At 61.9% G+C, this 14,514-nt stretch overlaps 1 protein-coding gene across 1 annotated transcript; it reads left to right on the top strand.

Moving 5' to 3' along the window:
* The first annotated feature begins 7,069 nt into the window (after positions 1 to 7,069).
* Positions 7,070 to 9,706, top strand: SLAMF9 (SLAM family member 9). The gene is made up of 4 exons (XM_055334188.1): positions 7,070 to 7,210; positions 7,629 to 7,970; positions 8,697 to 8,969; positions 9,318 to 9,706. Exons 1-4 carry the CDS (start codon positions 7,165 to 7,167, stop codon positions 9,518 to 9,520), a joined length of 864 nt encoding a protein of 287 aa, XP_055190163.1. The 5' UTR covers positions 7,070 to 7,164; the 3' UTR covers positions 9,521 to 9,706.
* The last annotated feature ends 4,808 nt before the right edge of the window (positions 9,707 to 14,514 follow it).

The following is a 14,514-nucleotide window of genomic DNA, read 5'->3' as shown; positions in this document are numbered from 1 at the left end:
TCAGGCCTAGCTCTCCGCAGGCCATGGATCTCCTCAGGCCACAGTTCTCCTCCGGCCTCGGGTCTCCTCAGGCCACAGCTCTCCTCAGGCTATGGCTCTCCTCAGGCCACAGTTCTCCTCCGGCCTCGGGTCTCCGCAGGCCATGGATCTCCTCAGGCCACCACTTTCCTCAGGCCACAGCTCTCCTCAGGCTATGGCTCTCCTCAGGCCACAGTTCTCCTCGGCCTCGGGTCTCCTCAGGCCACAGCTCTCCTCAGGTGACCACTTTCCTCAGGCTACAGATCTCCTCAGGCCCCCACTTCCTCAGGCCGGGGTTCTCCTCAGGCCACGGCTCTCCTCAGCACCCTCCCGCTCTGAGTGTCTCCAGTCTCAAACACAATTAACAATAATAAACAAATACAGATGGAAACTTAAAATTCCACCAATACTGACATTTACTGAGGGATTTCTGTGCACTGGGACGTCACCTGGTACACTTCTGTCACATCCCAAGTTAGCCCAGTCAAGTCAAGTCTGGCCAGCGAGACACCGGGCGGCCCGGGTTTGGGCTCAGCTCTGCTTTCTGTGGCCTCAGAAAAAAGTACCGCATGACGCCTGGCCCTCTGGTTTTTGTTTTTTGTGGTTTTAATTTATAAAATAAGGGGCTGACAAGACCGACAGGCTCCACAAACTTCTCTCGGCAGCAGCGCGCGACTCTCCTACAAGCCCTGCTCCCGCGGCCCCTGCGTCCGCGGCTAACGGCACATGGGCGGGTGGGAGCTCCCCGGCCTCCCGGCTACTCCGCGTTGGGCGGCTGCAGCGCTCCCGCCTTCCCAGGGGACCCCCCCAGGAGGACAGCCTGGAGGCCCCAGAGCCCCTCTCGTGTTCTAGAAAGCCCAGCCCCCGAAGGTGGCGGCTTCACGGCCCTGCTCCCGGGGGAAGAAGCCTTTCGTGACAGAAGCCAAAGGCCGCGCCGGGGCACCTGCTATCCTTTTCAGGGAAACAGAGGAGCAGGCAAAGCGCAGTGTTCTCAAACTTTCGTGTCCGGTGGAACCCCAGCGCCCCTGGGCAGCAGGTGGATCTGCAGCCCCCTCACGGCCGCCACCCGACTCCCTGGGCCTGGAGCGGAGCCAGGGAAGCAGCGCGGTGCCCAGCCCTCCGAGGGACAGCCTGCCACTGTGGGGGGGGACCCACTCGGGATCCGGGATGCCTGACACGGACAAGGCGTGAGTCACTGGCCGGCGGCTGCCAGGGCCTCTGCGGACGCACCGGGCTGACCTGGCGGCAGTGCCCACGGCCTCGCGGCCCGGGCTGACTGGGGCTGCTGGCGAACGTTCTTGAATAAACCTGCTCGGGGTCCTGTGTGGCAGCGCCCCCCCCCCCCCGTGTCTTCGCCTCGACGGACCCTGCAGGCACGCGGCGCTTGGGGCCTCCTCCTGGTGCCAAAGCCCTCGAGCTTCCTGCTTCACCAGCCGTGGGCGACAGGCCGGAGCCTCGCGGGGTGTCAGGCTCATGCCCCCCCCGCCCCACCCCGGAGCCGCCCGCCCCGCAGCTGCAGCTCCCCCACCCCGCCCACCCTGCCGCGCCTCCGGATCTCTGGGACAACGCGTTGGCCAGGAAAGCCCAGGGTGGCCCTGGACGCAGAGCTGGGCCCGCCGGTTGATGTCTCCAGAAGGCGGGGCACAGAGTCCCCTCATCTGTTCAAACCCGGTCCTTTCTCCCCAGGTGCCTGCCTTTGACCCGCGCATACCCAGACCTCAGTCTGCGGCGATCACGGGGCCTGTACTTCGCGGAGAAAACGGAAACCCCCACACGGGACCCCTTCGCTTTCTGCCCCTGTGTCCTGGCCCTGCATCCTGGCCCTGTGTCCTGCACTTGTGTCCTGCATCTGCGTCCGGGCCTTGCATCCTGCCCCTGCGTCCTGCCCCTGCGTCCTGCCCCTGCATTCTGCCCCTGCGTCCCGGCCCTGCATCCGGCCCCTGCATCTGGTACCTGCATCCTGCCTCTGCGTCCTAACGCTGCAGCCCAACCCTGCGTCCTGCCCCTGCATCCTAGCCCTGCATCTCGGCCCCGCGTCCTGCATCTGCGTCCCAGCCCTGCGTCCCGGCCCTGCATCCTGCACCTGTGTCCCGGCCCTGCGTCCTGCACCTGCGTCCTGCCCCTGCGTCCCGGCCCTGCATCCTAGCCCTGCGTCCCGGCGTCCCGGTGTCCCGGCATCCCGGCCCTGCATCCTGCCCCTGCGACCTGCCCTGTGTCCTGCCTCTGCGTCCCAGCCCTGCGTCTTGCCTCTGTGTCTGGCCCCGAGTCTGGCCCCTGCATCTGGCGCCTGCATCCCGGCCCTGCTCTGCTCACGTCCCTCCAAAGCCCCCGCACTTCAGCTGCCCCTCTGCCCACCTCAGCCTTCGCTGGGAGTTCCTGGGGACAGCGCACCTCGTAAAGCCCAGGCCCGGAGGCTCATCCCCTCGGCTGCCCCACCCGGGCCATCTCCGTGTGCCTCCATGGGTGGGCGCCGGTCCCTCCAACCCCGGGGACCCTAGGGCTGCTGTCGCCCCGTCCGTGGCGGTTCCCCCAGGGCGCCCTTCAACCGCCTGCAGGCAGCTCCCCAACTTCTCTGCCACAAAAAACACCTTTTAACCCGGACATTTAAAAAGGAAGGCGACCCCGCAGGCGGAAAGTACAGAAGCTGCGCAGGCCTCCGCCCGCTCTGCTGGGGGGTCGCTTACCGGGACTTGCCTGCTACCGGCTCCCCCAGGCCGTGGCTCTGCCACACGGGTCCCCGTCCTTCCAGACCCAAAGAGAAGCCGAGCAGAGACTCCAATAAAAGGTTTGACCCTTTGGGACTGGCTTCTTCCTGGCTCCTCTCTCCTGAGGCTACCACAGCAGGACATTTGGGGGCGAGGGGGCTTATTTCTCATTGACTTATTTGCCCTAAAAATGTGGGCAGAAGCATCACGGGATCTAAATTTTACGGCCTCAACCACGTCATCATGTATGAGAGTATCACGATCTAGGTTCTTCCCGGAGCAGAGCCTTGACACGGACTTGGGGGAGCAGGTCTTTATGGGAGGTGACCCGGGGAGCCAGCCTGAAAGAATGGGGCACACAAGCCTGGAAGGGATGAAAGCCACCAAAGGGTGTGTCGATGGCTGGGGTTGCTCTGGAGTCTGCGTGCTCTGCACACGGCCTGCCGCGCCTGCGGGGAGTGCCTCCCACTGCTTCCCAGAAAGCCCTGAAGCAGAAAAGCAGAGGTGCCAACATGGGGCGAGGGATGGTCACGCAGGGGCCAACAGCAGAGCAGGAGTTGGGTGAGCCAGAGTCCGCGGGAGGAAGCCCGGTGTCTGCTGCACCGAGGTGTTAGCTGGAAGCCTCCTGCGTGGTTCCCCCAAGCGTCTAGGAGACAGGTGCCAGCAGGTGGAACACAGCGTGAGGGGACCTCTCTCCTCGTGGAATTTACAACAGGAACGAACGTGGACCCATGTCGCTGCTCCAGGACCCCTCACCCAGGGATGGAGAGACAAGAGTAGGCGATTGGAAAGAGATTTCTTTGGAAACAGCTGTTGTTTTGTTTTGTTTTTTTGTTTTTTTGTTTTATTTATTTATGATAGTCACAGAGGGAGAGAGAGAGAGAGGCAGAGACACAGGCAGAGGGAGAAGCAGGCTCCATGCACCGGGAGCCCGACGTGGGATTCGATTCCGGGTCTCCAGGATCGCGCCCTGGGCCAAAGGCAGGTGCCAAACCGCTGCGCCACCCAGGGATCCCCAGCTGTTGTTTTGTTGTGAGCCCCCCGCTGCTTCCACTGGAGGGACGCAAGCCACGTGAGAGGGTGTCAAGGACAGGACTTGGGGAGGTTGCACGTGTGGGCCCTGCAGGAGAGCGCCCAAGGATACAGGGGCCCACACCAGGCCCGGGAGAGTGGAAACTGTTGTGCACTGAGATCTGATCCGCCCATGGCCGCGGGAGTGCAGCGCACGCCGCAGACCTTGGTGTCAGGCAAGGGACCCAGCAGGCCACCGAGGGCCACAGCCTACTCGCTGGGTCTGATGCCACATGGTGGGGACACGGAGGGGTGGGAGGAGGAGACGAAACGTTTGCTAGACGTCCAGGGCTGCAGAAGGACTTTCGGAGGACCACCCGGGAGAGAGACGGGTCGCCTCGGGTCGGGGTGGGAGAGGGGGAACCAGCGGCAGCTCTTAGGAGCTCACAAGACTGCTCCTCTGAAGAGACGACCTTAATGAGCTGCGAGACCCACAGACAGCAGGGCCACTGGGGCAGGTACGGAGGATCTCCTCACACCCTCCAGGAGAGGGGCACAGGAGTTGGGGCAGCGCAGGGCAGCAGAGGTGCCCGGGTAAGCTGGGAGGGAGCAGGAGCGATGTTTCCCATCGCCCTGGGCAGGCTGCCAGCCTGGGACACGCAAGCCGGGGAAGGGGACGTGGATTTGAACCTAAGCTCAGAATTGCGGTTGCGACATGGGACAGGAACTTCTTATTTCTGACCCTGGACAGAAGCCAAGACCACAGTTCTCACTGGGGGCAGGGAGGACCACCCACCTGACCGAATAAGAGCGAAGGGGTGGAGGGCGCCTGGCTGGCTCAGGCCGTGGAGGACACGGGACTCTTGATCTCATGGTTGTGAGTCTGAGCCCCACGTTGGGTGTAGAGATCCCTTGAAAATAAAATCTCTGGGGCACCTGGGTGGCTCAGTTGGCACAGCCTCTGGCTTCCGTTCGGGTCACCATCGAGCTCCACGCCAGGCTCAATGCTCCGCGGGGAGTCGGCTTTTTCTCCCTCCGCCCCTCCCCACCCCCCACCTGTGCTCTTGCTCTCTCTCAAGGAAATTAATGAATCTTTAAAGAAATTTCTAAAAATAAAAAAAATTTGTTTTTTTTTTTTAAGTGAAGGGACAGAAATGGAGTTGAGGATCACCATCCACGAGCCAGAAGGAAAATCGGATTCCAGAGCACTTGGAAATCATCCTCTGAGAAGTCCTTTCTCCATATTGGACCGGGAGCGCTTAGTGAGGATGGCGGGGTGGTGTGTGCACGTGTGTGCGTGCGCGTGTGTGTGATAATTATCTCCCTCTACTCGATACGCATGACGGACTGTTGGTCCTTGTTCTGGAGACCGGTGCCGTCAATCTGAACACAGCTCCCTTTGGTGGAGCCCCGTGCAGCAGCCATGAGGTGTCCCTGCATCTCCTTTCCAGAGAGAGCTGGTCTTCAGCTGCAGGGGTGCAGTTGACCGACGGCCTCCAGGATGCCCCCCCGCACCCCTGCTCCTCTTGGAAGGTCACTGCCCAGCTGTGACAGTTCAGTGAGGGTGCGGGGTCCTTGCCACGGACCCACCCTGGTGACTGAGCACTCAGGGGAGATGGAGACTGCACGGCAGTGGGTGGGACCCCCGCCCGACTCCGCTTCCCTCCCCCTCCACACACAGGCACCCTCGTTCCCACCCAGCCCGGCACCTGCTTCTCAGAGACCCCACCTGATAGACTCACCCTTTAAACTCTGGACATCACGCCCATGACTTAGCTTTCTTTTCTTTTTCCTACCTTTTTTTTCTCCACTTTATTTTTTTTTTTTTAAATACGAAGGCCAGGGATCCCTGGGTGGCGGGATCCCTGGGTGGCGCAGCGGTTTGGCGCCTGCCTTTGGCCCAGGGCGTGATCCTGGAGACCCGGGATCGAATCCCACATTGGGCTCCCGGTGCATGGAGCCTGCTTCTCCCTCTGCCTGTGTCTCTGCCTCTCTCTCTCTCTGTGACTATCGTAAATAAAAAAAAAAAAAATAAATAAATAAATAAATAAATACGAAGGCCACATAAGAACGTTTTCATCTACGTTTTCAGACAACCGCAACCCCTGAGGTCTGATGCTCCCCAGTTGAATTTTCAGAAGTCCTCACCTCATTCTCTTCTTCGCCGCTGAGGTCATTTCTCCTCGAAAGCTTTCTCCGACCTCCTGACGTCAGGGTTGCTGAATCCCCTCGGCCTCGGCTCCCTGGGTGAGTCCTCAGGTGAAACCCATCGAACTGGCAGTTAGTTGGCCCTGGTCAGACCTAAGCCCCGAACTCCTTGAAGCCACACTCGAAATAAAGCTCTTGGTCACTGCGGATCCCTCAGAACTTTGACAGTGCCCGGGCCTCAGAAGCTGCTCAGTAAGTACCCGACGAGGGCTGAGTCCACTCCCCTGAAGGCATGAGGTGCTGGCACAGGACCGGGACTGAGATCTGCCTCCAGCAAGTCCTGGGGCTTGAGGGCATTGCTCTGGCTTCCTGAGCACAGCACAGACCCGTAGGATGGAGTATTCGAGAAACCTTTAAGGTTCTCCTGTCTGAGGACCCATCGGAGGCAGATGTGCTCTAGAACGTCCCCAATCCAGGACTGCCCAGTGTTAGCTTGAACGCCAGGGGCGGAAACCGCCTCCAAGGCCACCACGGTGCCCAGGGCAGCTCTGGCGCTCAGAGCTCCTCGAGTGTTGGTCCACATCATATTCTCGTAGAACAATCTAGTCTTTCCATAATATTAACAACCTAGTGCAGCTCTCGGGCCCGACGTGCTTTTTTTTTTTTTTAAAGAGGGTTAAAATTTTTTCTTCCTCTGAACAGTCAAGTGGGAACCTAGCAAGCTTCAAATAGGAATACTTCACTTATTCATCCATTCTAGAAATATCAATTGGTCGCTCCATGTGTCTAGCAGGGGACAGAGATGCCCCAAAAGATGGAGCCCACCCGTCTGGGGAGACAAAGATGCTTATGAGGTCAAATGATCACAGCAAAATAGGAACTGCCAAGCAAGAGCGGCCCCCCAGGGATCCTGCGGGGGGGGGGCAGGAACTCTGGACAGGCGATGGGGGAAAGGGCGGTGTCTGGGAAGATGGGGGCGGGGGGTGGGGTGGGGGTGGGTGGGGCAGGGTGTCTAGAAAGGTTTCATGTAGGAAGTGTTTGATGGACAGGAAGCATGAGTCAGGGGGTGCAGCAGCTCCGCAATCAGGCTCAGAGAGAGAACTTCCCGAGATGGACAGGGAGGGGCTTAGTGAGAAAGAGAAGGCTGGAGGCTGCTAGCGGGCAACGGATTTCCCCTCCCACGACAGCCAGCCCATCACTGTCTCCAGCAGCCTCCTGACAGCTTGTCGTCTTCACAGTGGTGGCCAAGTGGGCCGACCTCCTGGGGCACGGGGCTGCTGCCATGGGGGCCCTCCCGTGGCTGCTCCTGCTCTTGCTGCTGCGTGCAGGTGAGAGAGACCGCAGCCCCGGGGCAGGAGAGCCTCCTCCCATCCGCCCTCCTGTCCCGCTGGGGCGTGGGCTAGCAGCGTGGGGCCGGATGCTTGGCCCTTCTGGAGTAAAGAGGAGTAGGGTGCACCTTCGGTGTAGGACCAACAGGTGAGGAAGCCAGGGATGGAGAAGGGGGACGGGCCCAAGTCAAACTTTGGAAGCTGAGGGCCCAGGGAGAAGCCAACCCGTGGTAGGTGCTCGAGTCAGGTGCAGGGAAGGCTGGAGCCAGCGAGGCGGCTGGGGACGGGGTTGAGCGCGGGGCTGCTTCGAGGGCGAGATTGCTGGCACGCACCAGTGCCCCCCCTCCCGTGCCAGGCTCAGCAGCCCAGAGCCAGGCGCCAGCTGCACTGTTTCCATCTTTTCTTCCTTTTTCTGCAGCCGAAGGGTATTCTGGAGATGATGTGGATGCAGAGGAAGTAGTTGGGGTCCTTCAGGAGTCCATCAGCCTCCCCGTGGAGATACCAGCCGATGAGGAGGTCGAGAACATCATCTGGTCCTCCTCGGCGAGCCTTGCCGTGGTGATTCCGGGCAGAGAGGGACAGCCGACCAAAATCGTGCTGACCAACCCTCGATACCAGCGCCGGGTGAGCCTGGTGGGCCCCAACTACTCCCTGCGCATCAGCAATCTGAGCTGGGAGGACTCGGGGCTCTACTACGCTCAGGTCAACCTGAGGACATCGCAGGCATCCACCATGCAGCGGTACAGCCTGCGCGTCTACCGTGAGTTTAGGCCGGGGACCCTGTGGCTGCTTGTTCCCGGCTCTCCCTGAGCTTTGGGTGCAAAGCACCCGTGGTCTCGGGACTCAGAGTTACGGTTTGAGGGGTGGGGACTGGAAGGCACATGGTGCCCAAGCCCGGCGGGATCTGAGCGGCAGCCTCAAACGGAGTGGCCCGGCCCGGGGAGGCACTGGGCACCCAGGCTGTTCCCCGAGACCTTCCCAGTGTAGCAAGAGGGGTCAGGAGCTTTGCGAGCAGACCCCAGGGGCCTTTCGCTCCCACCTCTATTCCTCAGCCTTCCATCCTCCCGTGCCATGTGGGGGCTGCTAACCCATACCCCTGTGTAGCCGAACCACATTGCTCAGTGCCTGCGACACTGGCTGATTCTCTACCGTGAATCTTGCAGAGACACTGATTAAACTATAAATGCCCCCAGGAGGTGTGATAATGTGTTTTGGGATCGAGGCGGCAAAATGGCATTTGGAGGAAGGCCGGGCACGCAGGTGAAGGACAGAAGGACGTGGGGGCATGGGGGCAGGGGGAGTGGGTTTGGGTAGTGCTCAAAGCGGCTCCCTCTATCTTAGCAGCTGCCCCGGGGGGAGCCCGGGACCAGATTTTTCTGTCTACGTGGAGGGGCTCTCGGCCCTTCACCCCGGTATTGAGTTGCTTAAGACAGCAGACCCAACCTGGGCCTGAGTGCCTCAAGGGTTTGTGTCCTCCCGTGTCCAGGACGGCTGTCGGAGCCTCACGTCTCCGTGAACTTTGAGATGGCTGCGGAAGAGAGCTGCAATCTCTCTCTGGCGTGCTCCGTGGAGGAGGCAGGCCAGGACGTGACCTACAGCTGGATATCCCAGGAGGATTGCAGGGACACCGTGCACGAGGGCTCTGCCCTCAGTGCCTCCTGGAGGCCCGGGGACAGTGTCCCCTCCTACACCTGCAGGGCCACCAACCCCGTCAGCACCATCTACTCCCAACCCATCCCCGCCAGGTCCTTCTGCGCAGGTACCAGGTCCCGAGTCAGCACCCGAGCTACTGCGGGGCCTCACCACCTCCCTCCCTCAGTTCCTCCCAGGAGAGTTCCTGGAACCCGCAGGGCCTTGTGCCCCGGACCGGGGCTCGGGGTGGGGGGCAGTTCTCCCAATTCCCAAAGGTTTTCTAGTCTCTCGCTCAGCCTGGATCGCTCCCTGGATCTCAGTTCCTGGGCTTCTGTGATTGGAACATGTTTCCAGAGCCACTTGCAAAAGAATATCAACTGGCCCTGAACTTGGGGCCCCCCGTGGGATGCGGGCTGGGGGCCTGCCTCCCCCTCCCTGTGGCGAGCCCCTCTCTCCTTGCCTTCTTCTGTCCCAGATCCCCACTTCCCTGAGAAGACGTCGACTTACTCCTGCCTCTTGGCCAAGGGGCTGCTGCTCCTCTTGCTCTTCGCGATTCTGGGCGCGGGGCTCTGGTGCGTCCGAGCCCAGAGAGGATGCCAAGCGCCCAGGACCAGGAAACTCGAGAGAAACGGACTCAGACTGAGAAGGAAGGAGCAGCCCAGCCCCAGCCTGGTCTGAGCGCCCCTGGGGCCCCTGGCCTGAGCATCGCTTCTCCCCACCTGCCTCCCCAGGCCTCCCCCCTGACTCGGGGGCTTCTCCTCCCAGGGGGCTGAGGGGCGGGTGTCCAAAGGCCATACCCCCCCACCCGGGGTGGGGGCGGGAGAGGGTTCTTTGGCAATAAAGTCAAATTAGGTGAGCACCGCTCTGGAGGAGCTGCGTGTGGTCCTGGGCTGGGTGACGGCGACCCGTGCTTCCGACGGTTCTTCCTCCTCCGGGTCCTCCCCCCAGCCCCGTGGTTTCCCGTCCGCCTCTGCTGAGGACACCGAGTCCAAAGCCCCTTCACAGGCCCCCTTCATATTCGTTATTCAAGGCCTTGCCCATCCCCACCGCCCGAGGAAGGGAGGCCCTTGGCCCGGCCTGAGTCCCTGAGTCGCTCGCAGCCGGGAGAGCAGCAGCAGGGGAGCGGGGCGCTTCCAGCTGAGGTCCTCCTGGCCCAGCTCAGCTCTGCCCGGCACCCGGGCACCTGCGCTCAGGCCAGGGCTCCCTGCTCCGACGACCTGGAGCTCCTGGACGGCCCTAGCCGGGTTGTCTTGCCATCGGCCCACCCCAGGAGGACCGCAGCCCCGCCAACGGGTACCTGCGGGACCCTTGACGGCTGTCACGGCCAGTATCGCTGTCCTGCCCTGTGCTTAGGATGCCCAGGTCGCGCCTTCTCTCTGGACGCTTGTGCTGGGTGCGCGCCCCCCTTCAACACACCCGTCCCTGGTGAAGACCCTCACGCACTTGAGGACCAGGTGCTCTTGCTCTGTCCTCCCCAGCACAAGCGGCCCGAATGCCTCCCCCAGGCCTGCAGAGCCCCCGTCTCGGTCATCCTGCCCACCTTAGGGCGTGCGGGTGCCACTCACAGGACTCTAGGTGGTGAGTGAGCCAGAGAACATGGTGTCAGCCACGTGGGGGCCCTGGGGAAGGTGTGGAAGCTCAGGGTTTCCCTCTGCTGCTTCCTGGGGTGGGGACATGCTGGCCACTCGCTGGGGATGGCTGCTCGGCAAACAGCCATTCAGGCTGGGGGGGAAGGCTCTGAAGGAGAGGCAGTGGCGCCTTTGATGCCTCCGCTGATCGGGCTCCTACAGGGACACGGCTGTGTGTGTGGGGGTGGCCCCCGGATGGCTGGTACCCCCCGGGAGCCTGCGAAGCAGGTCTGAGGGCCTCGGGGAGGGCCGTGCCTCACGGTACTCCTGGTCTCCAGACGAACTTCTAAGAAAAGGAGTATCAGAGACACCTGGGCGACTCAGCAGTGGAGCCTCTGCCTGTGGCTCAGGTCGTGACCCCGGGTCCCAGGATTGAGTCCCGAATCGGGGTCCCCGCAGGGAGCCTGCTTCTCCCTCTGCCTGTGTCTTTGCCTCTCTGTGTCTCTCAGGAATAAGTTAAATCTTAAAAGAAAAAGAAAAAGAGTATTGGGCTGTGAAGGCTGTGAAGGGGCAATGGGATATACATGGGAGCTGTGGGGACCAAGGACACTGCTTTTGGGAAGACAGGCCAAGCCCTAGGACACCCAGGAGGAGGATTCTATCCAGGTTCCGGACTGGAAAGAAAGCAGGGCCAGGAGACAAGTGGAGGGGGGAGGCTTCCTACCTACATTTCTATGCAGGAGATGGAGCCCCTGGGGCCTGGGAAGGAGTTGGTGAGGCTGGGAAGCCAGTCCCCCAAAGAGCTCCTCAGGTGGGCAGCAGATCCTCTCTCCCCACCAAGGGCCGGAGCCCTGGTCCCCCTGGAAGGCAGTTAGGGTCTGAGGCAGATTCTCTGTGCCCTTGGCCTCCCCCCGGCCCCCCTTCCAGGCCAAGCTTGTAGCCCAGTTCCTCCGAATCCTGTAATTGGTTCTGGAGTCTGACCAGGAAGACACGGGGGTGGGAGAGCGAGGTTCCCCGTGGCTCTGGGTCAGGCGCAGGAAAAGTGAGCAAAGAGATGGACAGTCCTGTGCAGCGGGCCCAGGGCTCTCCCACGGGGTTGGCCAAGCTGCTCTCACCCCGTCTCTTTTTTTTTTTTTTAATGATAGTCACAGAGAGAGAGAGAGAGAAAGAGAGAGAGAGAGAGAGGCAGAGACACAGGCAGAGGGAGAAGCAGGCTCCACACACCGGGAGTCCGATGCAGGATTCGATCCTGGGTCTCCAGGATCGCGCCCTGGGCCAAAGGCAGGCGCCAAACCGCTGCGCCACCCAGGGATCCCTCTCACCCTGTCTCTGAACAGAGAAGGGCTGAGGCCCCAAACCATCCGGGGACCTGCAAGAAGGCAGAGACCCTGAGTTGGTGGACTCGAAGGTCACAGAGACCCAGACCTTGTCCTCTGCAGGAAACCAGGGTAAAAATCACCTGGTGGCACTTTGCAAAGTTTGACTGTCCTTTGAAATAGGTGGAAGCAAATGGGGATGGGGTGGGGGAGGGGAGGCTCCTATTTAAGGATCTACTAAGAGTCAGGCACCTGGCTAGCACTGGAGAGGCAGGAAAGACAGCGCCTGGCCTCAAGGAAGACTTCCTGGGGCGTGTGAAGACGTAATTACCACGAGATGGGACGTGGGCGGTGGGTGAAGGTGAGGGCGACGCGGGAGGAGTGGACCCTGCGGGAGCGAAGAGAGGACCGCAGTTCTGACCCCCATCAGCAGGGAGCGCAGGGATGGGCCGGTCTAGCCTGATGGGGGATGGATGGGAAGACACTGGCAGGTGGGAGAGCGCGGTGACTTGTAGGGACGGTGAGGCGAGGCTGTGCCCAGGTGACGAAGGTGGGGAGGCGGGGGAAGCGGGTGTGGAGAACCTCCAGCCTCCCTGGGACCAGCACGCCCACGGCTAGTGGCTAGTGACCCTCTGGAAGAGACCAAGCTTCTCTCCCGGCTGGGGGGGGGGGGTGCGGGGATAGGGCGGGGGTGGGGAGAGCTGACCGCCTAGACCCGCCTCGACATCGCAGGTGAGAATTTGCGGGCTGCTGGTGCTCATGTTACATAAACTCCTGGTTGGTTGAGCAAACTTTCCCAGAGAGTAACAATCCTGGATTGAGGACAACCCAGAAGAAAAAAATCTTCATTTTGAGCCTCAGGGACTATTTTTATCAACTTTCACTTCTGGCACGGGGAGGGAAACCAGTTTCGTTCGGGTTCGTTCCTGCTCTTGCTAAAAAGCCCACGGGATACCTCGGAATCGGAGCCAAAAAGAGCCGTTGGTGGGGGGTGGGGGGTGGCAGGGAACGACCATATCGTAAACTTTTAAAAATGGGAAGTTATTTTAAATCCTGGGTTTACAAAAAGTTACTTTAATAACCAAACAAAACAAGTTCATCCTCAAGAACACATCGGAGATGCAGAAACGAACCTTTGGATCAGGGGTGCCGCCCACCCCAGCGCGGGGAATGGGAGTGGAGGGATCTTAGGGATCTTACCTGCTGGCTACAAGGAGCAGAGGGGTGAAAAAGGCTCAGGAGGGGAGTTCAAGCCTTCTCCCCGCCTGGCTTTCACACTGTGCCCCCTAACCTGTGTTCAGGAACAGTCCTATCCCTGAGGTCCGCGTGTCACCTTGTAAGGTAATGCTGAAAGCTGCCACTTAGGGAGAATTTTTTGGAGGGATAGTGGGAGAGCCCCACCGCTGCTCCTGCCTCCCCTCCGCCCCCTCCTTTGGCGCCACCTTTTCATTTCAAGCCGGGCTGAAAAGCCCCCAGACGTTTACACCCGGAAGAACTTTGCAGCAGTCGGTCTCTGAGGACAGAATGGATTACAAGCGGGGATGGTGAGCTTCCCGGCCGCAGCGTCCTGGCCCCGGGGCTGGGGACCACCTGGAAGGAGGATGTGGCTGGGATCCAGGTGTGAGCAGTTGGGTGTGCCCTGCAGGGTGTCTCCAGGCAGACTGCTAAGGCCACGCTTCCCCCATCAGATGCCCCGAAGGCTCCGTGGAGTCACAGACGTTCAGACTGGGCAACGGCAGTGAAAGGGAAGGTCCGGCTGCTGGGGAGGGCCCTGACCCTGTATCCCTAGGGGGCCCCCAGCTCACCCAGGAGAAAGCTGAGGGGTCCTTGGGCCTGCAGTCTCTAAGGAGGTGGGCTTCATGAAGTCCAGGCCAGTGTGCGTTCAGCCCTGCCCTGCACCAGGGGCAAGTCCGAGGAGAGTCACCCACTGCGGTGAGCGCCCCGCCCCCGCTTCCCGGGCCAGCCCCGTTTTCTCCTCAGTGGAACAGACCTAGGCCTACTTCCCAGGGGTCTCTGCCCAGGAGGCTGCAAAGCCTGGGGTCCAGGGTGGGCACCCTGCAGAGTTCAGGAGAAGAGCACTTCTATCTTTGCCCCTGTGTCCGTGTGTCCAAGCCCCGTGTGGGGAAGCCTCCCAGCCTGCCCCCCCCCCCCGCCTGTGCCCCGGGGGTCGCAGGCGCTGGGGCTGCAGCGGGGGCGCCCTGGCGGCGTCGCCCCGGCGCACGGTCCCCTGGCACCCTGCGGGAGGCGCCGGGGCAGGGCCTGGGAGCGCGCCAGTGCAGACAGGTATTTCCAGTCGGGCCAGAGCCGCAGCAGAAGCCGGTGGGGGGCAGGAGGTGGGGCGGGGGAGGCGCACAGAGGGGAGCCCCCTCCCCGCCACCTCACCGCCCGCCCCCGCATCCCCTGGGGGCCCCTCCCCGCCATCCCGGATCCCCTGGGGGTCCCGCTCCCCCGTCCCCCCCGCATCCCCTGGGGGCCCCCTCCCCTACCCCCTACCCCCACATCCCCTGGGGGTCCCGCTTCCCCCTTCTCCCTGCATTCCCTGGGGGTCCCGCTTCCCCCTTCTCCCCGGATCCCCTGGGGGTCCCGCTCCCCCTCCTCCCCGCATCCCCCGGGGGTCCCGCTCCTCCCCTTACCCCCCGCATCCCTTGCGGGTCCCGCTCCTCCCTCCCCCCGCATCCCCTGGGGGCCCCTTCCTCCTCCCCCCTCCCTCTCCCCCAGCATCCCCTGGGGGCTCTCCAGGCCAGGCTGTCTGTGGGCCCCGCGGCTCCCGGGGGGCCGGCCCCGGAGC

This window comes from Nyctereutes procyonoides, unplaced genomic scaffold (genome assembly GCF_905146905.1).
Source record: "Nyctereutes procyonoides isolate TBG_1078 unplaced genomic scaffold, NYPRO_anot_genome, whole genome shotgun sequence".
NCBI lineage: Eukaryota > Metazoa > Chordata > Mammalia > Carnivora > Canidae > Nyctereutes > Nyctereutes procyonoides.
This window is presented reverse-complemented; position numbering and strand designations above follow the sequence as displayed.